Raw genomic sequence first — 27,012 nt, forward strand, 5'->3', positions numbered from 1 at the left:
ATTTACGGTTGGGTTCCTTGTCACGGGACTCAAACAAGGCGTTGTCTGATTGGGTAAGCTTGGAGGAGGCGGGGCTACTGATGGACGAGCTGGGGCTTCGTGGATAGCCGATGGAATGTCGTGAATAAGAAGCCCCTCTGTGGGGAGTTTAGGAAAATGCCTAATTTGAATCTCTAAAAGAACCTGAGGACTGTTTAACCATCGATCACTTACAGGCCCCCATGGTCGCCTAACTAACCCTCGTCTTTGTGGGATAATAGGCTCGTAGCAGTGGCCTTTCGCAGCGGGTTTCTCGTCAGGCAGTGCAGTAGACGTCCCCGGCACAGGGGTCCTCAGACACCTGAAGATTGACGGCAGAGCGCAGGGATGGCGGCAGGGCAGGGTGGGTGGCTGCGGCCCGCTCTGGGGCTGCGCTTGCTGCTGGCGACTGCGTTTCAAGCGGTGAGTGTGGACCGCCTCTGGGGCTGCCTCAAGGCCGGTCGGAGAGCGCGGATGTGGAAGGGCAAACCCGGGGCCACGCGTGGGAGCCGCCCGTGGAGCGGGCTGCCTTAGCGGCCGCTTCCATCCGGAAGGAAACGTGGCAGAATTCCAGCCGGAGCTCTGCAGACGATGGTTTCCTCGCTTCAGGCAGCTAGGATCGGTTTTTCAGAGCACAGAGGGTACATAGTCAGTAATGCTTAGAAAGGAGGGACGTTTCTTTGAGTGAGACACAAGTGAATGAAACTACCGCTGCTTACAAACTCCCAAACCTTAAAGGGTTTTTGGTCCAGACAAGCGTTTTTCTTCATTAACAAGACAACACGGGTTCTGAATCTCTGAAAGGAGTTAACCTAGTTTTGACTTACTTAGCTACTCATGAAGCAACTGTAATTTTTGGTAAATTCCTCTATGGGAGTTTTCCACCCATATTTACATGTCTTGTACTTCGGATACTTAAGTGATTTGTCCAAGATTTTGGAAAGTTAAAATTATAGCGTAGGTCTCTAAATACTCTGTTCTTCATAGATCTTATAGTTCGCAAACGTTGTCTCTGCTTTTCTTACTTTGTCCAAAGAGTGGATTCTTAGCGTCTTACATTGCAATACAGTGTTGTTTTGAAACATCTGGTACTTCAGAAAACACTTAAGGAACATCCCTTAAACGTTTATACTGGAAACATAAGTAAATTGTTGGCTTTTCCCTCCCATTGTAGTCGTTTGAATGTGTTACCACTACCGAAAGTAACAAAGGAGTAATATTTTCAAACTATCTTCAAAATCTCAGTAGGCAATGGCTTTGTAAATACCTGCCCCCACCCCCTTGCCAATCAATGTTTTTAGACAATTTAACCATCCTTTATGTTAGTGAAGCAGTTCCCTAGCTGATGCACTGTTTGAGCTAGTTGGTTTAATTAACTAAAAACCCAAAGCTACTGTAGTTCCTAGTCAGTGCCATTAACTGGGATCGCTCAGTTCTGCTGCTAACCTCAGCTCCCAGTAACTAGACTGACTTATTTTTCACAGCAGTCTCAGGACAATACTCCAAAAGAGCAGAAGCCTCTTAAGACCTTGCCATGGAAATCACAGATTCCCTCCTGGGAGACAAGGCTAAAAACAGAAAGCCAGATCCTCCCACTGTGTAAATAGTTCCAAACTCCATCACATTAGACTTGTCAGAGTCAGTCCCCAGACCACGCCACAGGTGAACAATTCTTCCCAACTCCACAGCCGAATGGGAAGAGTGACAGAATTGCATTGCAAAGAAATGTCTGTACATGCTAGGACTAGAATAGGAAGAACTTACGGCTACGAGTATGCCATGGTGGTTGTCCGCCCAGTCTAACTTCAAACTCAGATGTCCTGTTGACTCCTTCCTCCTTCCTTACTTTATGTACTGCGTAGCCTTTCTTATTCTTACTTCCTAAATATAGCTGAAACCCATTTCAATACTATGAGACCTTTCTTCTTGAAAATAACAGCCCACTGGCTTTTCTTTGAATTGCCTCTTTCTGCACTGAGACTCTTAAGTAAAAATTGCCTTTATCAACTTCCTTATTGCCCAAGCTAGAAACGAGTTCTCTGCAGTTCTGGATTGGGTTGAGTTTGGTTATCCAGGCCAGCATTTTGACTTGCCTATGATCCGTTAACTGGCTTCCACAGCTCATTTCTTTCTCATTCTGCCCTTACCATCTAGAGCAACATCTCTGCAATCTAAAGCTGTTGTGCTTAAACACTCCCGCTTGCTTTTAAGGTAGAGTTTGTCTTTAAAGTTGTCTACCAGGCTTATTTCCCCGTGTTTGCTTACTCTACTGAGAGAACAAACAGGCTGGGATTTGCAGTGAATTTCACGTACTTTGTTCTTTCAGAAGCTGTCTCCCCTACACCCATAAAAATGATTGTCATCTAGTTACCATCTGAACCTCCTTCCATCATGTGGTTCTAAGGATCAAACTCAGGTCCTCGGGCTTGGCGCCAAGCATCTTTACCCCCTGAGACATCTTGCCACTCCTCAGCCTTCAGTTTTCAGCTAAGAATTTATCTCCTCCAGGAAATCAGTCTCTCTGCTGGGGAACTAAAGCCATTCAGCGTCGGTGGTGGTCAGTACCTGATCTCTCAGGTACCTTTCAGTTGTCTATTGTTTCTTGAAACTTCATTTCCCCAGTGTGCTGACTGGATCTCACCTTAGAGAAGTGCCTGCTTCTGATTACCTTTTGTCTGTACTGACGTACACGGAGGGGAAGACAGTACCTCGTCATGTAAGTGCAATGTTTCCTGAGTGAACTAGGGCATCTACAAGCAAAGGTTGGATATCCTGGACAGATGGAGACTACTTGTAAGTCATTATTGACCCTCAAGTCCAGTTAACTTCTACGGGTCAGTTACAAGTGGTCCCAACTGGAAGCATCATTGACAGTTGATGGTACTGACGGAAGTGTTGATATTCAGATATTAGGTTCAACCTTAGTTGACACTCAGAAAACTTTGCTGGTAATTATTTGATTCTTGATTCTAAGTTCTAGAGTGAAACCTTTTTAGGGTAAGTGTCAACTTCATTCTGTTCTTTGTGAATGAGGACCACAAATAAATACATACTATCTTAGAAAAATAAAATACAGATAAGACCATAGGTCATTAGTCCGAACTATAGTATTTCATTTACGTATTCTCCAAAACATCTTCTATAATCTATCTATTTCTCTCTCTCTCTCTCTATTTCTCTCGCTCTCTCTCCATGACACTGTGCTGTTTAGTTTTAAATTTTAAAAAGAACATTGGGTAAATGTTTTCAGATGTTAACTTTTAATAACTATCATCTAAGTCAGATTGATTTACTCTGATTCTTAGTTTTCCAAGTTCCCTGTGATTACCCAGAATACAGTGCTTAACTTCATCTACTTCCCAGACTGAGAAAGTGAGAGCCAGGGGTGCTGGTGCCTCTTGTAATCTGAGCTGCTGTTTGTAATCACAGCATTCAGGGGGCTGAAATGGGAGGATCAGACATTTGAGGCTAACCTGGGCTACATGTCGCAAGTTACAATCCAGCCCAGGCTGTATAACAAGACTGTCGCAAAAGATGGACCAAAAAGCAGAACTTACGAAGTCTTAACTTCTCCCTTTCATATTCTCTCATGCTAGTTATAACCCCATGTTTCACTTATCCTGTGGTCTCAACCAGATCACAGTCCTGCAGCCTCCGTTTCTCCTGCCAATCAGGGTGCAGCCAAAGGGAACATAGGCACCATTTCCGTCGGTTTCCTCTCTGTCTTTGTTTGTTCACTTGTAGCCTGTGAAGTATAAACAGCCTCCCAGTTCCTCCCATCATTGTTAAAGATCCTGCAGCTTGTGTGAAGTGGTGATGAACCATGGTCAGTTCCCAAAATAAAGTGATGCCTGGTGAAGACCGTAGGTGGTCACCTCAAATGCCATGACTCCCTGTGGTGGTGCTTGCTGTTCGTAATGACTAGTGTTTATAAGAAACGAAACCCTTGGCAATGGAAAGGGGTGTGTAGAATTATTGGAAATACAAAAAACGTTAGGGAAATTCTTGGATTTTGCAATTGGGGAATAGACCACGTAAACTGGGCACTTGTCAGGGGTGAAAGTCACACAGTGCAGCTTTGGAACCGCAGGAAGGAATAAAGCCACTTCATGACGCCTTGAAGTGGAGACTTGGCTCATACTTCAGTTGAGAGTTGTTTCAGTGTCTGCACCTCTAAGTACCTCTAATTTCAAGTTAGTGGAAGTGCATACTTAACAGCATTTCCGTGAGATGACAGCTGGGATAATAGCAAATGACTTAACCTGGAAATAAATTCTGAGCATGTGTAGAGAGTAGAACAGTACTTTATAGTGTGACCTGAAGAAGCTCTTTAACGAAGGTCCTCAGAACTTGTCTGCAGGCCTTGTTCAGCTTGACTCTCTTCTCCATGTATCTTGTGAGCAGTGGATGGCACAGTTACAGTTGTTTGTATTTTTCTTATTAGTGACCTAACCGTGATGCATCATTGAATTCCAGAGGTTAGTCTGTTTGCTGTTGATTTAACAGTGACTGAAACCAGCTGATTTGTGTTGCCCAGTTCTGGAGGGTGCACAGTACAAGGCTGGACAACCACAGCTAGTAAGCACCCCGACTGTAATCCTAGTAGAGAAACAGAGAAAACTGCACATAGGTACTTCCCCACACAAGAACTACATGAATCAACTCGTAAGGGCCCCATGCCGATAACTAGACCCTGCCTTACTGCAGTGCACTGAGGACCTGGGCATCTGCCACCTGGGTTTGCTGAGGACATGCACAGTCAGACCTTTGCAGGAATTGTAAAGGCAGGCTAAGATTGAACTCTCATTGTTAATTTGTGTGTACTGTGTGTCTCTGTGTCTGTCTGTCTGTGATCGGAAAGATCGGAAGTTGATCATCAGGTATCCTACTCTAATAGTGCTCTGAATCAGGGTCTTTTACTGAGCCCAGAAATCAGTGTTTGGCTAGATTACATCACCAGCAGGCACCAGGGATCCATCTATTCCTCTGATTCTAGACTCACGTCCTCACATTTATGTGGCAGGCATTGTACCAGCCACAAAAAAAAGTCCCAGGATTTTGTTTGTTTGTTTGTTTTTCAAGACAGGGTTTCTCTGTGTACCCTGGCTGTCCTGGAACTCACTCTGTAGACCAGGCTGGCCTTGAACTCAGAAATCCACCTGCCTCTGCCTCCAAAGTGCTGGGATTAAAGGCAGGCACCACCACCGCCCGGCAGGATTAGAAACCTTAATGCTATTTCTTCTTGTGTAATCTTTGACACATTTCTTACTATCCTGTCTGTTTCCTCCTAAGCATAGTTATTTGTAAGCGATAGTTATTTGGAATGATAATGTAAAGTGCTTAGCAGAATACCTGGTGGTTTCTGCTGTAAGAACTTCAGTAGTGGCAGTGCTTCTGGCATTCAATGTGTTGGGATTCATTCTCTCTAACCCCATCTATTTGTCTCCAATTTTGAAATCTGTTCAGAATTACCTCCTCACCATTTAACCTAGACTCTAGTGAGGTCCTGGGATCCATCTGGCTTTGTACTCTCCATCCAGTGCTAGAGTTACAGGTATACCTTCCAGATGGTGGCTTTTTTTAGATGGATGCTGACAATCCAAATTCAGGTCTCAGCTTGTTCAGCAAGCACTTTTCCCTCTGAGCTATCTCCCCAGGCCCTGTTTTTGAAAGTTCTTAAGCAGTTGTAGTTTTCAAAGTGAGTTTGCTCTTAACATATTTTAGTTACTGGCTGCAGAACAAATTTCCCTGAATCTAGTGGTGTAAACAGTTTATTTTGCTTTCAGATTTAGTGGGCTATCAGTTTCTAGACTAGCACAGCAGATAATCATCTGTCCCATGATCCCTTCAGACCTCAGCTGAAAGGCTGGAGTCTGAAATCTGAAGGTTTTTTGCTCACGTGTTTGGCAGCTCATGATGATGTCAGCTGGGGGCCTCAGTTGCTCTCTGCATGGTTCTGTCCATGCTGTACCTCTAACTTGGGCTTTTTTGCAGCATGGTGAGCAAGTTCCAAAGTTGATGCTCTGTGTTGGAGGTGCAGCAGGAAGATACCCCTAACACACACACACACACATACACGCACTCCATGTTGGAAGACTGCCAGTCACATTGAAATAAGATGTGGGGTAATATGTACATTATTAATGCAGTTTTCCCCAATCTGCCATATTGCTGTCCCTAATTTCAATCTACTCTGTGTAATAATAGGTCTTATAGGTCACTTTACTGATGGGAAGTTGCAAGTGTCTTATAGCTAAACTATAAGAAAACTCACCAATAAGCTCATAGGCCCCTCCCACTTAGTTGGCATAGTTGATTGGACTTGAAGATAAAAGTCCATTCTCTACTACAGAGATGTTGGTAAAATATGTATGAGATACCAGATCAAAGCATTGACTGATAAAGACCATTGAGGTGGTCAGGATTCTGTGGAAATGTACTAATAATGTCAATGGTTTTAATCTTACATAATTCCTTTCAGGCCATTTTTTGAAGCTTATAGACCCTTCCTTGTTCTAGAAGACCAACCAGATACAGTCAGTCTGACATTTCCCCTATTAGAGACAGTTTTTTACCAGTCTGGTTTGGTTTTAACAAACAAGAGCTACATAGGTGCTAGAAATAAAAACACCTAATGCCTGTTACCAGAGTTATGTGTTGGTCACAAGTAAGAAAATCTTACATAGTGCAGTTGTTTGTTTTGAGACAGGGTTTCTCTGTGTAGCCCAGGCTGGCCTGGAACCCACTCTGTAGATCAGGCTGACCTTGAACTCAGAAATCTGCCTGCCTCTGCCTCCCAAGTGCTGGGATTAAAGGTGTGCGCCACCACTGAGTGGTTCTGTTTTACAGCTGGGCATAGGTTTTCTCAGTTACGGAACATACAGCATCTAAAGGTAAGTTCTCAGTTTTACAGACAGGGCTTCCTAGAAGATTGGCACTGTTAGGTTCTTGAAAAGAAGCAGAATTAACAGGGTAAAAATGGAAAGGGTTTTAGACACAGGGAAAAATATGAACAGTGGTGTGAGGACCACCCTTGGGGAGCACAGGGACTCATAGCTAGACAGAGGGAAAGCTGGGGAGTGAGGACAGGTGGAGCTGATGAGTAGGGTGAGCTACAGATACAGGAAAAGGCTTACAAGCTGGGAGGCCAGAGAGATGGCTCAGCAGTTAAGAGCTATGCTGCTCTTGCAGACGACGCCAGTTCAGTTTCCAGCACCCAGGTCTCACAGAGAACAATCAGCAGTGACTCCAGCTGTGGAGATCTAAAGCCTCCACAGACACCTGCACGTGTGCACACATCCTCGTACAGTACACATAATTAAAGTAGTTAAAATGTCTTAAAGATTATCAGAGACTTGAGAGCTCTTCAGGGAACAGAATTGTGAAACTACTAAATACCTGTGTCAGGTTAAGAGCCTGGAGGGCTTTGGCCTGGCAAGCCAGTTGACCAGGAAAGTAGTGCCATTTTCCTAAGAGTGCGTTTGGAGGGCTAGACATACAGAAACAAAGGTAGATTTCATCTTAGGAGACTGATTGTGTAGCATCTAATGAAAATCAAGAGAGCTGCTAGCTTTGCAAGCCAGAACTCAGGAAAAGGGAGAGTTCAAGAAAATGGTATTTGAAGGCCTGGATAAAATTGCAATCTCTCAAAAAGCAAGGAACAACACTTAAATGCACAGACCAGGCCTGTAAACCGTGGCACTTTGAAGACTGTCGGGGCTACAGGCTGAGCTCAGGACCAGTCCAGGCAGTGTAATGGGGGCCTGCCTGAGAAAGTAAAGAGGGACCTGGAGAGGTGGCTCAGTGGTCGGCTTACTTACTGTTCTGTTCTGTCACAGTGATAAAATAGCATAAACCAAGCAATTTAACAGAAGAGAGAGATTTTGAATTATGGTTCTAGGGTGTCCATAATGACAGGGACAGCATGGTAGCAGGCAGCCAGAGCAAGAAGTGGAGAGATCAAGCTTGGAAGTCTGGCCAGGCTGTGACCTCCTGGAGCCTGCCTACAGTCACGTACTTCTTTCAGCAAGGCTGTACCACCTCATCCCCCAGACATTTCCACCAACTAGGCAAATTTCAAATACCCAAGCCTTACAGGGGCAATTTCTCATTCAGACCACAAAGTGGTTAAGGTGGTGAGATACTCACACACAGGCACAGATGCATACACATAAAGTTAATCTTCCAACAGTGTAGTTGAATGTCATATTTTTGTTGTGCTAGGGATTGAACTTGGGCCTTCTTGAATTTCTGAAGCAGTCTGTTTTACCTAGACTATTGTTCCCTTTGTGTACCAGTGTAGATATTAAAGCTTGCGAAGGCTACTTCACCATCACACATCTGGTAAATGGTGGAGCTGATACCTAAAACCAAAGTTTGGTTTCTGGGGTCTCCTTTGACTCCCTGGTCCCATCCCTTTTCCGACCCTCCTGCATGGGTGTGTTTGCAGATAAGTTAATGCTTTCCATCAATCTACAGAAATAGGTACTAAGTTCTTAAAATAGAATTTCTTCCTTATAAGAAAATTCCTTTTTAGTAAGCTACTGGGTGCTAATAAGAGATGTGTAATACATGTATCATTAAAATTATATTTTGTACTTTTATTGTTGATCCACATTTTCACTGAAGTAAAAGCTGTCGGGTCCAGTATTGTGACACATGCCTGTAAGCCCAACCCTGAACTGGACAGGAGAATCAGGGTGAGGTCGTCTCCAGCACAGAGCTAGTTCAGGGCCAGCCTGGACCTGATAAGACTGTCTCAAAAGGCAAAGCATCAACAATAAAGCAAATAGATAAGTTCAAAAGTACCTAAGAATTTGTCTCTTTTAGGAAGACTTGTGTAAACCTGGCCGTTTCATTCCTAGTTGTCATTTCAGGTGTCTGCTCTGGGGGCAGAGTTCTCGTCAGAGGCGTGCAGGGAGTTGGGTTTCTCCAGCAACTTGCTCTGCAGCTCTTGCGATCTTCTTGGACAGTTTAATCTGCTTCCGCTGGATCCTGTTTGCAGAGGGTGCTGTCAGGAAGAAGCACAATTTGAAACCAAAAAGGTACTGTTTTTTTCTGTATATTTCTTCTCCATGTCTTAGTTGAGATAGGTAAAATACAAACTGCTTAATCAATTAGACCAGTAGTCTCTGACTTTACGAGTCTCAGTAAAATCCAGGTCACTTGCTTGCCTGGCTGCTAGATGAATCAAAAGAAAGTATGTTTACATACCAGGATTCATTCCACTGTGGCTGTCCAGCAAGGGGAGGGCAAGTCAGGACCACACCACAGAATCACCATTGCCCTAGGCTTCCTGGCATCTGGCCAAATAACGGCAACTAATTACTCTTTGGTGTATTTGTAGTAATAAGCCAGTTGTTCAAAGATACATAATATTGTGATAGCATGGTACATAATATTGGGCATAAATGTGATTAACAGAGCTGTCGATTTATAGATCCTTAACTGGAAATTCCTGTTACCTATAACCTTTACCTTTCCTATCTGGGAAGTAAGTCAAGGGAAAGTAGTTGTGCCAATAAAATCTGCTTTTTAAACCTACTGTTGAAATGAGTGCTGGGAGGACGAGTGGGCTGTCTGGAGGCAGGGTCTCACTGTAGAACTTGCCATGACCATGGACCAGGATGCACTTACCTCACACCCCTCTTGCCTCCGCCTCCTTGGTGCTGAGGTTACAGGTGTGTACCACTTGGCCTGAACTTACCCCTTTGTTTTTCAGTAACACTCTTAGATTTCTCTTCTACACTGTAAAGTGCCCGAGGCGAGTACTTGTATTCTGCAGTAAAAGGAGGGGCTGAGGTGCAGCTCAGTAACAGAGCACTCACCTAGTACATACAGGCTTCAGTGAGCAGCCCTCCCCACCAGCAGCAAGATGGATGCTACTGATAGACCTAGCGGGCTTTCACCATCTCACAGACCTTTGCTAAGCTCCCTTTTCTTCCTCCGTCACTTGTCTGCGCTGAGTTGTTTGATGTGTTGCTATTTGTAAAACTTTCAAATAGTAATGCTTTTCTGTGACTAGATAAAGTTTATTTCTAACTAACACCAAGTACATATTTACAAGTTTTAGAAGAAAAATAAAGTGGCACATTTTTAAGTCTACTACTTGGGGTAGCTAGCTTTCACGCTTGATCTCACAGTGCAGTGCCCTGAGTTCCCAGTGACCCAGATGAGCTTACAGAGCCCACCATCCTTTTTACTTTCTTGGTTGGCATAAGCCCACAGTGCATTTGTGTTTAGAGTCTCATGAGGTAGGCCTTGTGTATGTAAAAATCTAAGCAACAAGTTTTAAAAACTTGATTTGATTGGACATGGTTTAAGGCCAGATTTAGCTGGTTTGCTCTGACTCCCTTCTGCCTTTATGGTGAGATATTCACAAAGGACAGATTGCTGAAGGAATCGGATGAGTCATCTCTTCATCATCCACTGTGCATCCAGAAAAGATTATTCACAAATGCTCCAGACTTAGAAAGATGGATAAGAAGGGGTGATTGCAAGTGACAGTATTTCTCCCCCAAGCCCCCTTTGTGATTGTGGGTAAATTGAGAGATCCTGCCCTTTTTTTGATATAAAATAATTCTAAAATACAAAACAGCGCATATGTCAGTGCTTAAGAACAAAAAAGTAAAGTACTAAAAGAAAAATAGCTTGAGTTTTAGTGGTGTTTTGTGCAATTAGTGTTTAGTAAGCAATACAAAGGACTTTAGCTTTGCATAGAGAATCTTAAGGTGGAAGGAAAGGTACTGAAAATACGTTTTCCACTGAGTTAAGTTCTCCCCATTGGTGTTTTATTTCAATTTCCTTGGCCAATAGTCTTGCCCGCCAGGTAAGAAAGGAGTGAAGAATAAGTGGGGCCTATTTGTTTGTTTTAGTCATGTCCTCCCCAGTTAAAGTAAGAGTGTGAGTGGTATGTGGGGTGTCATCCAGAAATCATGGGAGTTCTTCTGGGTTCCTATCACTGGGCTAGTTTAAGGAAAGGCTTAACTAAATTCATGTTTGTCTGTACCGCATGTACACAGGCTGAGGAGGCCAAAATGCAAATCAGATCCCCTGGAACAGAGATTAGGTCAGTTGTTAGCCACCATGTGCTGCTGAAAATGGGACCTTGACCCCTCTAGAAGAGCAACAGTGCCATCGCTCCAGCCCCACTTTCTCCAAGGCATTGACTGGTGTGGTGACATAATGAAAGAAGCCGTTGGCTGCCAAGGTGGCCATGGGGAACAGTGTGTCGAAAGCAACAGATGGAGTTGTCTCGGGTAAAGACCCGAGGTAGAGCTGGATAGCATGGAACACACTTGGGTTGTAGTGCTCAGGCTGAGGCAACAGGATTGCTTTGGGTTTGAGGCCAACCAGGGATGATATAAATGAGACATTTTTCAGAGACTGGAGCGAGCAGGATATGATACTAAATAAGTCCCAAGTTTTTGTTCCCCGTTTTTTTACAGTCAACCACTTTTTCTAGAGCTGTCCTTTAAAGGAATTTAGCTCAACTCCCTCCCTTGTCTACTCTGTCACCACCCCCACATCAGGTTAGTGGTCTGTGTTATCCTGTCCCGTCCTGTCCTGTCCTGTCCTGTCCTGTCCCTGTCCGGTTGTATCCCCCATGCCCTTCCTAGTGTGTTCTGCATATTCGTAGACTTACTGTACGGCTTGTTTTGCCCTTTGGTCTGCCAGTAAATTGAGCTCCTTGCACTCTAGGTTATGGTGTATTTCTAAACCCCTAGCCTTCAGAACAGTTGCACGGGTCTCTGTACTCCAGTGAGGCCTTTTTCACTAAGAACAAATTGGATACGGTGCTTTTTTTTTTTTTTTTCAATTATTTTAAAAATAATTGAAAGTAGCACAGGCCTTAGATTTCAGCACTTGGGAGTCTAATACAGGAGGACTGAGTTTGAAGCCAGCCTAAAATATATAGTGATACCCTGCCTTTGAAGATACTAGAAGTTAAAAATACAATAGAGCCTTACCTTACAATTGCTTGATAGTTTTAAAAATAGGTTTATTTACATGCTCCGAAAAATAGTAAAGGCTTTCAAAGAAACAGGGACTTACTTCTGTGGTAGTCGGTTGCCCAGAGCAAACCTTTGGTACATTAGCCACAACTACAAATTTCTCATTTCTCTAATTTATTTTTAAGGCTATATCAGAACTAGTTGTGTTAATTATTTAGCACCGTTTGCTGACCATCAGTCTCATTGATAGTGCTTTGATTTGTTGGGGGGGTCTGTGACTCAGGCTGTCCTTAAGTTCATAGTCCACCACCTTAGTTAGACACCTGAGCCATAGGATTGCAGGCAGGCACCACCACTCCAGCCAAGGTTATTTTGAAAGTGAACATGAGCATCAGATTAAAAATAATCCGGTATATTAAATGATTTGATTAAAAATAATTGTAAAGCCGGGCGTGGTGGCGCACGCCTTTAATCCCAGCACTCGGGAGGCAGAGGCAGGCGGATTTCTGAGTTCGAGGCCAGCCTGGTCTACAAAGTGAGTGCCAGGACAGCCAGGGCTACACAGAGAAACCCTGTCTGGAAAAACAAAAAAAACAAACAAAAAAAAAAATTGTAAAAAAATTTTTGGACTATCCTGAGGATAAATGCAAATCAAGTATTTTATTGTTATTATCATTATCATTATTATTATTATTGTGTACTCTAGGATTTATAAAATTTATTTGTTTCTAAGATTTATAAAAATCAGTTGTTTTTAAATCGGTTTTCATCTCTCTACTGCTGGGCTGCCATCTTCATTCTCAGCTCAGCGCTTTAGCAGCCACTCAGCTTCCCAGGCGGGCGCTGCTGCGGAACCTGTGCAGCCCTCGGTGGCCTGCCCTGAGGTTTGCTGAAGTTTTAAAGCATGGTTTCTTTAAATAATTTTGGTTCCCCAGTTTTAGCACCTTACTCCTTTCAGCTTACTCTTGCATTCCATCTTTTGTTACTCCAGAAGCCATACTTAGCAATTCAGAGACCCTTCTAGAAAATAGGGTATGCTTAGCTAAATTACTCACAAACAATGCACAGATTGTTTTAAACTCATCTGCTGTGTGTTCTGTCTTGATTGATCTTAAAGGGAGCTTAGTTGTCAAGACCCTCGTCTAGCACCTGGTTGCTGCGGTCGGTCGGTCGGTCGGCCCTCAGCTGAACCTGATCACGCTGCTTCCCTCTTTCCCTCTGTGGGCTGATTCCTGCTTCAGGACTGAATGGGTTGGATTTGATCTGCAGACATTTGCCAGATACATAGTGCTAAAACACTAGCAGCATGTTCTAAAAGGGACATGTTTGGTGTTTAAGCAAGCAAGGAAACAGAAAATGTGGAGGACTCAGGAAATACCACAGCAATGATTGCTGTTGGCAGAGTACAGGAAATAGATAGCTATAACATAAAGTGTTAGATGGGCTAATGATAAAAATTTGCAACGGGGTGTTCTCATGTTCTCCTTCCAACTCCTCTATCAGTTGTTTCAGGAAGGAATAGATTATGATAACAAAATAGTGTTTGCAGCCGCTTGGTGTGCTGGGTGTGCTGGGGGTGGGGAGGGGCTTGTCTACAACCACCAGAGCCAGCAGAGTCACAGTCCACAGGCAGGAAGGCAGCGCTTGGATCCCTTGAGATCTTGTATGAAAGATTGTGAGGTGCTGCTAGGAAACTTCCTTAAGCTGATGCACTGGGGGTCAGTATTGCTATTTGATTTTTCCTTTTGAAGGTTTGTCCTTGTGTGTGTGTGTCTGTATGGGTGTATGCAAATGTGTCCAAGTGTCTAGAGAGGTCAGAAGAGGGAGTCAGATCCCCTAAAGCTGAAGGTACACATTGGTAGCTGTCCAGCATGATAGGTCCTCTGGTTCTTAACCTCCAACCTTCTTCTCTAGCCCTGTGCTTTTCTGTCTGTCTGTCTACCTGCCTTTCTTCCTTTATTTCTTTTTTTATTTGGTTGGTTTGGGTTTGGATTTTTCAAAACAGGGTTTTTCTGAGTAGCCTTGTCTCTCTTGGAATTCATCAGCAGGCTGGCCTTGAACTCAGTTTAGAAATCTGCCTGCCTCTGCCTCCCAAGTACTGGGATTGAAGAGGTGCACCACCACCACCACCACCACCACCACCACCACCACCCAGCCTGATTTTAAAACAAGCAACAACAAAAACCTGGACTGCATAGCCAAACTCACTAGGCAAGCACCACTAATAACCTACAGCCTCAGCACAAAGCTTAATCTTTAGAGGACAAACATATTTTGAAAATTGAAATTGAGTTCAGTTTAAAATAAAACACTGTTTTCAAATACTTTCAAATGGCAAAATAGGTGAGAACTATTTTTTTTTTAAACTACAAGTGGCATTTTGCACAAAAAAAATAAAAATAAATTTAGGTTTATAATCACAATGCAAAAACAATTAGTTTACAATAAAAGAAGTTAAACTAATCACAAATTTAGGTATATGATCACAATACAAAAATAACTAGTTAACAATAAAAGAAATCAAACTAACTACAGTGTCTAATTTTTCTTGCTATTTTTTTTAATATACTTGGTAACAGATTTTAGCAGTCTAAGAATAATTTGAATCCCTTTTTTCTTTAAGGGGAGGGACATTTTTGTTTTGTCTTTTGTCCTTTTGTGGTTGTCTTTTTTATGTTCTTTTTCTCGTTTCTTTTTGCTTTCCCCTCTCCTTTTGTCTCCTTTCCCTTTCCTGTGCTGGGGACCATCCCAGGTCTTTGCATAAACACACATTCAACTGTTGATCTAAATCTCCAGCCTCAACAGCGACTCAGTAGAGCATTTGTTTAATGAGTGACGTGTTATTTAATTACTCACTCATTTGAAAGAAGACTTTATTGGGTTAAGGTGAGGTAGAGTCCTTCTGTGTGAGCTTGGGAGAAAGATCCCGTTGTGGTTCGCAACTCTAGTAAAACCTCATAGCCAGCTCCTGAGCCTACCTGTCTCCTGTCTGGAACTTAGCTCCACCACTCAAATGTCTGATAAAGGGCTTTATTTTCACTTTAATATCTGTGTAGACTATAGAAAAGCAATTTAAAATGTTTATCTGCTGTTATTTTTATGTACTTTAATATTGTACATAGTAAATATGTCTATGAATGTAGTTGAATGTCCTCTTCTGTCTGCTTCACTGTGCTTTTGTGATTGGACTAACTTCAGCTCACCAGGTGTGCACATATTCTACCTTGAGAGTTACTGCATCCTAAGCAGACCAGAGATAAGACGGAGTAATGCTACCATATACCTGTTATCCCCTCCCCTGTATGATAGGGCTTTGAGAGAATTGAAGGTTCCTCCCTCCTCTTTCCCTCCTCCCTCCCACCTTTCTCACTTTCTCTGTACTGACTGTGACTTTGAGCTAGCACATTATTATCCCAGGTTCTTCAGTTTTGTCATGATTATTTTTATATATTCTCCCCCTGAGAATGTATATCTAATGTGTTTTCTCTACACTGTTGGTTTAATCCTCAGAAAAAGCCTGTAATGCACTCTGTATAACAAACAAACAAAACAAATTAGATCACAGGCTGCCCAAAAGTTGTAGGGCATTTAGGTGCCAGAGCCAGACTCATCCCAGTTTGACTGGCAAGTCTAAAGTTTTAAACCGTAACACTGTTTAATGTCATCTAGAAAATACTGATATTAAATCTTGCCACACAGAGCTTCTGTAAAAAAAATTGAATGATTTAAACATGAAAGGCCAAATGCCCTTCTTAAGGTCCCTGTTGAACCTTCAGTTAAGAAGACTAGTTAATATAATGGCAATTTCTGTTCCCTAATCTCCATCTTCCTCTTTACCACAGTGTGACTCCTGTTCCTTTTGATGGTTTTTCAAAACTATATTACCTGTTCTTAATTTAGCTAAGGTCCAAACAAAAGGTTTTAAATAAATTTTTTATTAATTTGGGAAAAAGTACATCAAAATAACTCTTAGGTTTATAAGAAGATATTCTGGGCAATTTCACCATGCTGCAGAAGTCCATTTGAACAGCATTGTCTAAGTGGCAAGTTTAAGTGCTGACCTGTCAGAGACACAATGCCGCAACAGTGGAGAAAACAGAAGGCTGAAGAGGAAGCTAAACTAACTGTATGACATTGTAGTCTCTAAAGAAATTTCATGCTGCTTAAAATAGCTTCACTTTTCTACCATCCAGAGCCTCCACAGAAACTGCCTTCTTCAAAGGAAACACAACATAAGTATCTTTAGCAGATGATTCTCAGTGCTACATAAAAGCATTCTTCTGAAAGGAATTTTAAAGTGGGAGCAATGGTGGCAATAGTTCAGATTCCCTGTAACCAAAGTACGGTGGAACTGACTAGTGGTGGCAACACTAATCAGTTCAGGTCCCGTGTAACCACTACTAACTGGTACTGACTAATGGCACACACAGGCACTTCATAACAAGGGCCACTTATATCGGATAACTTATTACTATTTAAGAGCACTCTTCCAGAAGAGTGGCAACCACAGGTGGCACAGAGGCAGGGAGTCAGAAAGCAGGTAGAAGCCATGATAGTACTCAGCTAGTGTCCTCCTCATGCAGTCCAACACCCCAACTGTGGAATAATCTCACCCACATTGAAGTTGTCTCTTCCTGCCTCAGTTAACCACCCATGTAAGTCACCCATCACAGACGTATTCTTCCATGGACTCTAGGTTCTGTCAAGTTAATATAATCACCATTAGCCATTATGTACTCTTGTAGATTTACAGGGAAATTCTGTTCATGTTTCTATAACTAAATTCTGTTCATGTTTCCCCTCCCTCTGTATGATAGGGTTTTGAGAGAATTGAAGAGATGAGATTCCTGCTCATCAAAGTATTGAAGGAGCCTAGGCCTCTTCCCCATAGCTTTCATAGTTAAAATGCAGTGAGGGAACATGATCTGTTAGTCTTATTGAGCTTTTTAGTGTAGTATTGATTCTATCATTTAGAACAGTTCTTCCTCTAGAGCCTAACTTAAGGTAAATGTTAGCCTCTCAATCCCAGTACAGGGCCTGAAGACACAGAAAGAAACAGTGTTTGCTCAGGGTCGGACAGTGCTTTAAACTTCGTGAGCTTCCTTAAACGGGAAGAATTCAGCAGACAGTTAAGATGCACATAGTTAATTTACAGGTATAGAAGGCTGTTTGCCCACTTTGCTAAGTGGTTTGCTAAAATCGCAGCCCGGCTGCTCTCCCTTGATCCTGTGTCAACAGATGTGGGGTACATATTTTCAGTGTGTTTTGTGGCATAAATGTACAACCTTAACAAGTTTCTATTACATTCAAGAATAGTGCCTTTATTATTTGTCCATGTATGACTAGCTTATTGTTCAGAATTGTAAAAGGGGGGAGGGGAATGTTGGAATGAGCAATGAAGTAAAATGTAAAACAGTACGTGTGGTGGAAACATTGTTTTCTAGTGGCAGTAACTATGGCAATGAACACAACTATAAGAAACCTTGAAATAAACTAATTATTTAAGCTGTACTGGACTAAGTCTTAAATTTCATACAACAAGGATTTGAAGCTATGAAGTCAAACCTTTGTGTTCTCTGACAGAAAACTGCCAAGTGACAGGGACAGGCCTGAGGTGACACAGGGACCACCCATCAGCTCGGCATTAAATCCACTGAGCACAGCGATGGTGTCGTGCCTTCTCTTTTGCTGGCTTTCTCTTGGGCCAGATGCTTCTCTCCAGTGAATCAAGCGTTATGTTCTAGAATTTCTGCAGTGGAAATTCCAAGACATTCCTTAGGCCTCAGCTTGAAATCAACCGCTTCAGCAAACTGCTCATCTTGATTCAGAGCCAGTGTTTGGTTTGCTGCATGTGTGGGTTTCACCCAAACTTCCGACTTTGGAAAATCTATGCTCCCTCCCCATTTTTTATTAGCTTGTTTTCCCAACTGACAGGATCTTGTACATACTTCTAGGGAGCCTCCCTTTCTCCCTAACATTCTGATCTTCTGACACTGAGCCCCCCCCACACACATACCCGTTAGTTACACAGGGACATTCTACCACTAGCTGGGCACTTGCCATCTAGCCTCGCCTCCCCGAGCTTCACTCTTTGCGGTTCACATGATGTTTTTCTTTGTGCTCGCCTTCAGTTTTTCTCTCAGGGTTTATTCCTCGTGCCACGGGTATTAGAGCTTCTTTTGAAAGCTGAGTAGTAGTCTGCTACTTGACACCTCATTTCCATCATGCCTTCATCTGAGATGTCTGTGGACACTTGAGTCACCTCTATCATAGACTGCTATGATCAGCGTACAATTAACCCTTGTGTCTCTTCTCCCCTCTTTGATTAAATACCTGAAAGTCATGGTGACAATGCTTGTAAGTTTTGGACACCACTGTTAGGTTTCCTTACATAGCAGCTGTGCACACTGCTCCAGTTCTCCACTATCTCAGCCACTGCTGATTTCCTGCTTCTTGGCAGTAGCCGTGCCCACAAGACAGTGCTGTCTCCTTGCTGCTGATGCTCCTTTTCCTGCCTGCCTGCTCACCGCCTCATTAGTAATACAGCCCATATTCCTAACCAGCACTAAGCCAATTGTGTTTAAAATGCATTTTATAAACTTAGATCCAATTAATCTTGAATGTTTTATTGATTGAAAGAACCAGAGAGATCATCCAGATTCTTCATTTAAAATCCATTGGTGGTTTGAGAATTCATAAACCGCTTACACAAAGCCCCTCAGTGTCTCAAGGGCCTGGGATAACCCAAAATATAAGGACTTTTACTATGACCTAGAATCATGGAAATGCTAATTACCTTTTGCTGTGTCTACATGATTTGTTAAAAAAAAAAAAAAAAAACTTAAGTAGGTACTAATTTAGAGCTCTAACAATAAAATCTATTTGATTCTTGAATGACCATAAAAAAATAAATCTACAAACTAAGAAGAAGTAAAATGGATGTGATATAGTCTTAAGTTTGCTATCTTTCTCTTAGGACCCCTATATTTCCAAGATGATGCCTATGAAGAGAATAATTGGGGTGCTGGAGAGATGCTCAGTGGTTAAAAGCACTCACTGCTGTGATAGAGGGCCCAGGTTCAATTCCCAGCACCCACACAGTGGCTCACAACCATCCCTAAGTTCAGTTCTGGGGAATCTGAAGTCCTCTTCTGACCTGAGAGCACTAAGTACTGATGCGGTTTGTATACATACGCATCCGCTGGTTTAAGAGTCGCCATAGTTGTGATAAAACATAACCAAAAGCAGCCTAGGGAGGGATTATTGGCTTCTCCTTGGTCTGGAACTGTACCATCTTACTGCACTTTGGCCTTTTTTTTTTTTTTGTTTTTGGTAATGAGTTCTATACAGCTGCTCTACTCCAAGGTTTGCACTGTGTGCTTCTTCACAGTCCTGCCTGAGGTGAAACCCAGAAAAACACAAGCTTGACAATGGTTGTCTTCCCTGAGCCTTATCTTCCAGCTCCATGACGACTTTCCAATCTGTAACCTTCCATGTTTCCATTTTACAGCTGTATGCAGGAGCCATCCTTGAAGTCTGTGGATGAAAATTGGGGAGGTTCCCTCAAGTCCAAGGTATGTAGCAATCATTTAAAGTCATCATTTATAAGAATAATTTTACTAAATATTCCCAGGAATATGGATTTTCAGGACACACTCTGTAACAGTATATGAATGTTTTCCAATTCTTTTTTTCAGGAGGTAGTCTTAATAGGAATTGATACACACACTTTGTTATAAACAAATACAACATATGAAAGTTAGATGTAAAATAAAGAGCATGAAATCATTCTTCTACTCCTGTCGGGTATAAATTTTAGGAATGCTTTTCTTTTAGCAGATAGAAGTAGAATTCCTTTAGCACATCCTAATAGACTTTTTTACTGTAAGTTACAGAACGTTGGCCTAAGGCCTATGTAGCTTGACAAGAAGAGAATTAATTAACACAGAATTTAGAGTCATGCAATGTGTGTCATCAGAGGGAATTTTAGTGATAAATATGTTTAAAAGGTAATTCTCAAAGTCTGTTCTTGCAGTTAGCCATCAAACCATGATGGAGCCTCACATCTCCAGGAAGCCTTCACTAAGGGTTTCCCATTATCCTTGCACGCTTGCCTTGAGAATCAGCTTTATGAATGTGCAGGGGATGGTGGGACTTGAATTGACTCTCACCACTTGAAAAGCAGAACCAGGAAGGTCACTGTGAGTTTAAGGCCAGCCTGGTCTACAAAAGTGAGTTCTAGGACAGCCAAAACTACCTAGTGAGACCCTGTCTCATACACACAACAAACACACACACACACACACAGGAACAAAAGAAAATCAGGCTTATGAAATGAAATCCTTTTCAAACAACTCCTTTGGTTCTGGGCGGTGCTTTGCTAGGCCTCACAGTAGCCTTTTTAGTGGCTGGGTGGTTCCTGTGTGAGGTGGTAGAGTTGAGTCACAGGTAGCATCCCTCCCTTTGAGGTTGAAATACATATCTGTTCTTTTTGTACACCTAATCTGTTTTGATTTTTGACACAAATTCAAAGTCTTCAGCACCTGTCTCAGCCTCCTGAGTACAGAGCTTACAGTGTGCATGCCTGGTGTGTAAATTCGTGTAGCATCTCTCAGTTGCCCTTCATTACTATAAGATTTATTATGAAACTGCCTTAAAAGTACAAAGTAGGCTCACTGATCTCAGGGGGAAAGTGGTGGCCACTAGTGTTTTCCTGGTGTCCTAAAAGATTAAGATATTAGATGTCTTCTTCCAGAATCCAAAAAATAAAAATCTGCTTAAAAGGTTCCTGTTGTCCCGTCCTTTTCCTGCTTCACTTGCTTCTTGTGCATCTAACAGCTCTAGCACACAACACATGATTGTGATGTGCAGTGATCAACCCAGAGGATACAGCAAATAACAAGGTCACATTCAAATGCCAACCTTTATAAAAACTCACTGTCAGAATTTCGCCTGTAACTTGCAAAGCATCATAAGACTTCCCTCACTCCTGACTGACCAGGCACTTTTTTATGTTTTATATATCTTATATTGGTGAATTATGTACATTACTGCATTCAGAGCAGAGAGCATTGGACTTGATAAACTGTCATTTTTATTCCTGGCTGACTACAGGCTAACATCTGTTGCCTTTTTTAGCAGACTTTTTTGTCTGTGCCAAGGTTGGGGCTCGGGCCCTGCACGTGCTGTGGCCACACTCTGTGGCTGAGCTGTGTCCTGCACCCCTCAGCACACAGCACACAGTCAGTGTATCTGGTCAGTTTTCTTCCCATCCCAGCAGCTTTGACTGTTACTAAATGGCAGACTTTAGTAATGAATTATTTGACATGAGAAAAGTCCTTTGGAAACTTTAAATTATTTGTTATTTTTCTCTTGGTGGGGAGCTGTCAAGGTGGAGGGCAAGTACAGAGCTCAGGGAAATGGGTAGGATTGGGTGCATGATGGGAATATGAAGAATCAAAATGAAAGGTTACATTTAAAAATATATATTTATGCTAAAAAAAAAAAAAGGACATTTTATCTTCAAGTTGATCTTTAAATTTTGAGTTTCTGGGCTGGAAGAGATGGCTCAGCGGTTAAAAGCACCGACTGCTCTTCCAGAGGTCCCGAGTTCAATTCCCAGCAACCACATGGTGGCTCACAACCATCTGTAATGGGGTTCGTCTTCTGGTGTGTCTGAAGAGAGCAATGCATATGTGTAAAATAAATAAATAAATAGGTCTTTAAAATTTTTTTTTGAGTTCTTTTAGTTCCATTTTTTTTACACATATCTTTGTTACTTCAACATAGTAAAATTTTTCTCTGAACTCAAAAGTGCATATTACATATTATAACAGCATTTGGGCTGAGGTGCAGTTTAGTAGTAGAGTGGCAACCTAGAGTGCCAGCCTGGGGTCGTGCTGGGTTTGACCCCAGCTTCAGACAAGGTGGGGGGGACAGAGAGAATGAGAATATTAACATTATTTGTCTTGGTGCTGGGAACTAAATCCCAACCCTGCAACATGGGTTTGTTTGCTCTTTTTACATTTTCCTTGCACACAGCACTGCGTAGCATTTTCATACTAATGTAGAACATAGAGCACACCCAGCCCCGCCCTCTGCCCTCTGCCCCTCCCAGTGCTCCCTTGGTTCCCCTCGACAGATTTCCTTCTACTTCCTCGAACTCAGAAATCCGCCTGCGCCTGCCTCCCGAGTGCTGGGATTAAAGGCGTGCACCACCACGTCCAGCCAGTTCCTTCTACTTCTGTGTCCTGTCTGGACTCAGTTATGTGTTATCTACAAAATCTAGGAACAGTGTAAGCAAGCGGACAGAGTCTGTCTCCCTGGGGCCGGCCAGCTAATCAATCCAGTTAATGTGATTGGTTTTTATGGTCACCTTCATCTTCATTTCTTGGCGATCTAAGAAAGTCATAGCTTTCTTGTTCTTAAAGAGCTTATGCTGTCATATAGTCTGTGCGATACAGCATATATATAAATTCTCAGATGATTGTTGAAAGCTTCATTTACTGCCTGTGACGCATGACTGGCCTGTTAAAATGCTCTCCTCTTTCAGAATTACGCTTCTGGATATGTGCAGCACAAGAGAAGACTTGGTTGGAATGGTCATTAGTGATTCGTCATGGCATTCCCTTTAAGCCTGTTCACTCAGTCCAGCCATTAAAAGACATTTGAATGAATGGAATTATTAGATGTACTCATAGCTCTGCTGGGTGTATAGGGCAGATTTTAAATAGTCCATTTGCCACGGTGGTTTCTTACACAGTTGAAAAGTGGCTTGAATAGCTGGGAGTGTTTTGCAGACTTTCCAATAAGATTAAGCAGTCCAGAGTAAGATACAGTGTTTATTGGCCATATCACATCTTATTTTCTATCTACTTGGCTTTTCTCTTTATCTGTAAGATCTCTCTTAATTTTTTTTTTCATTTTTACTCTTGACTTTTGTTAATGGCAGTGCTTTGTTGCCCTGAAATTCTTTTTTTTTTATATAAACCTATCTAAAACATTTCCTTTAGGACCATGCAAAAAAGAATTTTATATTTCATATTCATTAAGTTCTTTGTATTATAAACTTTGATAGTGTTCCAAGCCCCTCCTTTTTAGTACTTAGCCAGAGTCTTGGGAATTTGTTTACTGTCCTTTTTTTTCTACACTAGATTAGAAATTTTATAAGGTGGGAATTATATGTTTCTGCATCTTTGCCTTTGCTGTGTGCCACATAGAAAGTATCCAATAAATATCTTTGCAAATTTACATAGTTATTTCATCTGTAATATGTTTAAATATACGACAATATAGGTCCCGTTTCTTTCTAAGTACTTGACAGTTGCCTCTGAATAGCGCACACAGGCACGTCCCTCCTTCCAGCGCACATGTCTGTCCTTCCAGCGCACGTGTCCCTCCAGTGCACGTGTCCCTCCAGTGTGCACGTGTCCCTCCAGTGCACGTGTCCTCCAAGTGCACGTGTCCTCCAGTGCACGTGTCCTCCAGTGCACGTGTCCCTCCAGTGCACATGTCCCTCCAGTGTACGTTTCCCTCCAGCGCACGTGTCCTCCAGTGCACGTGTCCTTCCAGCGCACACATCCCATCACTCCGCTCTTCTCTGCTTGGTACCTTCCTCACATACAGCTATTCTGTTGGGATTTCTGCTTTAGCGTAACAGTTGTAGGATGCGGGGCATGCATTGGTAAACTGATCTCTCGTGTTCCTTTGGAACTGCTTGAGCTCTTCACAGGGAGCTTTGCTGTCATTCTGTCAAGCCCACAAAACTGCCATTGAGATTTGGGCTGCTGGTTAATTTGAAACAGTGTCTTAAAAGTTTAGATAGGGATGCCTCTACATCTATTATCTCTGTTTAAATTCCCTTGGTTTTCAAGTAAGCTTGTTTGCTTTATTTCATAGCAAGCTTGGATTTAGACATGACCCATTTGTATATTTTTCTCTTTGAAGCTTTTGTCAGAAGCGATAAACCCAAACTCTTCAGAGGTCTACAGATCAAGGTAAGAGGCAATGCTGGGGTCCTCACGAAAAAGCTGAGTCACATGTTTCCCTAGCCTGGGAGCCCGTGCTCCCACACTAAGTTTCTCACTACACCGCGGTGGGTTGTACGGCAGAGTGAGTGTACATTGTCGGAAATTGAAAGCACCATTTTGTGCTACTTTAGAAATGCTGTTTTGTGGCACATTTTCATTTTTCATATAAGCTTGCTTTAGCCAAAATAGGGAAGTAGCTAGATGGCTTTAAGCTTACAACTTCTTGCTGTTGGCAGTAAATTGATCATTAATCTTTACCCACAGTTTTTGTCATGTGATATTTACAATTAAGTCTGCTTTTAAAGGCAGCCAGACAATGAATACAAACCTGAGCCTCAGCAAACAGATTGCCTTCACATGGGACTGGCCACAAGTTGTAGCTGAGCCCCAGCACACGTCCCATCTCTCACCTCAGAAGCCATGCCTGGTGACTGAGGGAAGAAGCCATTCTATTCTTAACGTTGCTGCATTTGGTTTTTGGGTTTTTTTTCTGGAGGGGGCAGTTAGGTGGGTTCTGTTTCTGTTTTGTCAAATGCTTTTTGTGTGTCTGTTGTGGTTCTTCTCGTCTTCCCTGTTTATTGTAAGGGGGTGTACAAATTAATTCCAAGTGTTACTTATACCAGCCGTGCATGTGCTAAGCAGTCAGCAATCCTACTTCCTCACACTTTACTGGTTTGAGCCCACTAATAATTTTGTTAAGAAATTCAGTAACTGAATTATAGTCTAGCTAACTTAGTTGGAGGGTTGGACAAAGACTAACTTAAAATAAATATGTAAAACTTTAGAAGTAGTTTATAGTAGCCTAATCAGAAATGTTTAGGCATTATTCTCAATATTGTTAGTATTGACTCTTGAGTCAAAACCCCATGAATAACTGGGAATAAGCAAAGTGCTTAGCACCTGCAAGGCTCTAGTACCACAAAAAGTAAGATGATGATAATACCAGAACTCACCTCATGCCTAGAGCTACAGCTTTAAAAACTGAAGCATGTGGGGACTAGAGAGTGGCTCCACAGTTCGGAGCACTCTCTCTGCTGTCGCGGAGGACCCAGGCTCAGTTCATAACACCTGCATCGCCACTCTCACCCACCTGTAATTGCAGCTCCAGGGAATTCAATGTCCTCCTCTGCCCTCCAGAAGCACTGCACAGACATGGCATGCGCTCACCCATACACTACCCAAATAAGTAAGGCCGGGTAGTGATGGCGCATGTCTTTAATCCTAGCGCTTGGGAGGCAGAGGCAGGTGGATTTCTGAGTTTGAGGCCAGCCTGGTCTACAGAGTTCCAGGATAGCCAGGGCTATACAGGGAAACCCTGTCTGGAAACCCCCCACCCCACCCCACCCCAAAAAACAAAATAATTCAGTAACTATTTAGAAACAAAAGCATAGTAGCTGGAAGGGGCTCTAGGAACTTATTCATCATTACTGCGTTTTAGTTGTGTTACATAATTTGGAAACAGATTTGATCTCACTAAGTGTGTTCAGTTTATTGTAATACATTGTTCTATATTGTCTGTCACTGCCGTTAAGTTTACGGGAACTGAGAGAGCCATATCCAACAATGGGCCTTAAGTCAGCTAAAATCTTCCCTGTACCAGCACATGCTCTTCTCTCTGAAGTAACATGGCGTTTTCTTCATTGTTATCCTTTATGAAATCACATTTGAGTCTTTGCTGAAAAAGACTGTTGACTGTAATATGTGTAAAAACTTAAATTATTAGCACAATTAATCCAGTATTTTGATCTTGGGTAAGAGTGAAAATCCTCATTCTAAGCAGACAGTGATGTTGCTATCTCTGGTCTTTGTAGTATGTTCGAGGCTCAGACCCTGTACTAAAGCTTTTGGACGACAACGGGAACATTGCTGAAGAACTAAGCATCCTCAAGTGGAACACAGACAGTGTGGAAGAGTTCCTGAGCGAGAAGTTGGAACGCATATAAACATGCTTACTAGCTTTTATACTAATCAAGTGAATTATCACAGCACCTAGACAATAACTTAGCTTTGCATGCTTACATTGGTCGTCCTTTTTATGTACATCAGTAATCTTCTGACAAGAAGCTGAAGTAGCACCACAGTCCATAATATACAAGGATCTGGCAAGCTTAAGGAACCCAGCTCTTAGAAATTTCTCTTCTTCTACACTTGTTGATATCACCAGTGAAATGCTTTGTAAAGAGGCATCTGGGTAATTATGCAAATAATAGTTTGTGATAATTGGTCCAGTTCTACAAACAACAGAATTTTAAATAGAGGAAGCGGATAAAGGAGACGCCTCCCTTTCTGTGTGCTCTTTGAAAGTAATTGACAGAATACTACAGACAGGATGCCCTGCGCCTCAGCAGCACCCACCCCAGAGCCTCTTGGCGTGCCCAGCTTTCTTTTCAGTACAAGTATTTGTAGTTTGTAATGAATGTGCCACATACAGGTTTGTAGCTTGTTATTATGGAACAGACTGGAGATCTGCAGTACCAATGTAATACTTATAAAGGTTTGCATTAATGAGGATTACACAGAAAACCTTTGTTAAGGACTTGTGTAGATCTGATAATTGGCAAATTTTTATTTTAAAAGTATTCTTAAAGAAGAGTTCCATTTAAGAATGTTCACTAATAGGACCAAAATATAAATAAAAACTTTCAAATATGTTTGATTTTAAATTAGTCTGCTTTGTCCTTTCATGTTTCTTGATATGTTCTTCATTTTCATACAAGCTCTTTTTTAAGCCAAAATATAAAAATGGCTATACTATTTGGAACTTAATAGCTTCTGTTATAAGCAGAGATTGGTTGTTAATTATCAGCTGTCCTTTGTCCTGTGACATCTAAAATCAAGTCTTTAAGAAGTCAGTAAGACAGTGCATATAAACCTGCATGGTTACGCTCCTGAGAACAGGGTAAGAAATTCTGGCAGAAGACGCTCCTTTTGATCAGTGTGGTAATGCCGAGGGCGGCGCTTTGACAGCTCCAGTCCTGGTGAATGTGCCCTCTCCTCAGTGGTTATTGCTA

At 42.2% G+C, this 27,012-nt stretch overlaps 1 protein-coding gene across 2 annotated transcripts; it reads left to right on the forward strand.

Moving 5' to 3' along the window:
* The first annotated feature begins 103 nt into the window (after positions 1–103).
* On the forward strand, positions 104–26,664 carry Selenof (selenoprotein F). Of its 2 annotated transcripts, XM_021158065.2 has the most exons (5): positions 120–441; positions 8,895–9,062; positions 19,483–19,546; positions 23,919–23,968; positions 25,813–26,664. In XM_021158065.2, the coding sequence occupies exons 1-5, from the start codon at positions 367–369 to the stop codon at positions 25,942–25,944; spliced, it is 489 nt and encodes a 162-aa protein (XP_021013724.1). In that variant the 5' UTR covers positions 120–366; the 3' UTR covers positions 25,945–26,664. The 2 variants fall into 2 exon arrangements, with proteins under 2 accessions (XP_021013725.1, XP_021013724.1); XM_021158066.2 differs by lacking the exon at positions 23,919–23,968 and having other exon boundaries at positions 104–441.
* Positions 26,665–27,012: the final 348 nt, after the last annotated feature.

This window comes from Mus caroli, chromosome 3 (genome assembly GCF_900094665.2).
Source record: "Mus caroli chromosome 3, CAROLI_EIJ_v1.1, whole genome shotgun sequence".
NCBI lineage: Eukaryota > Metazoa > Chordata > Mammalia > Rodentia > Muridae > Mus > Mus caroli.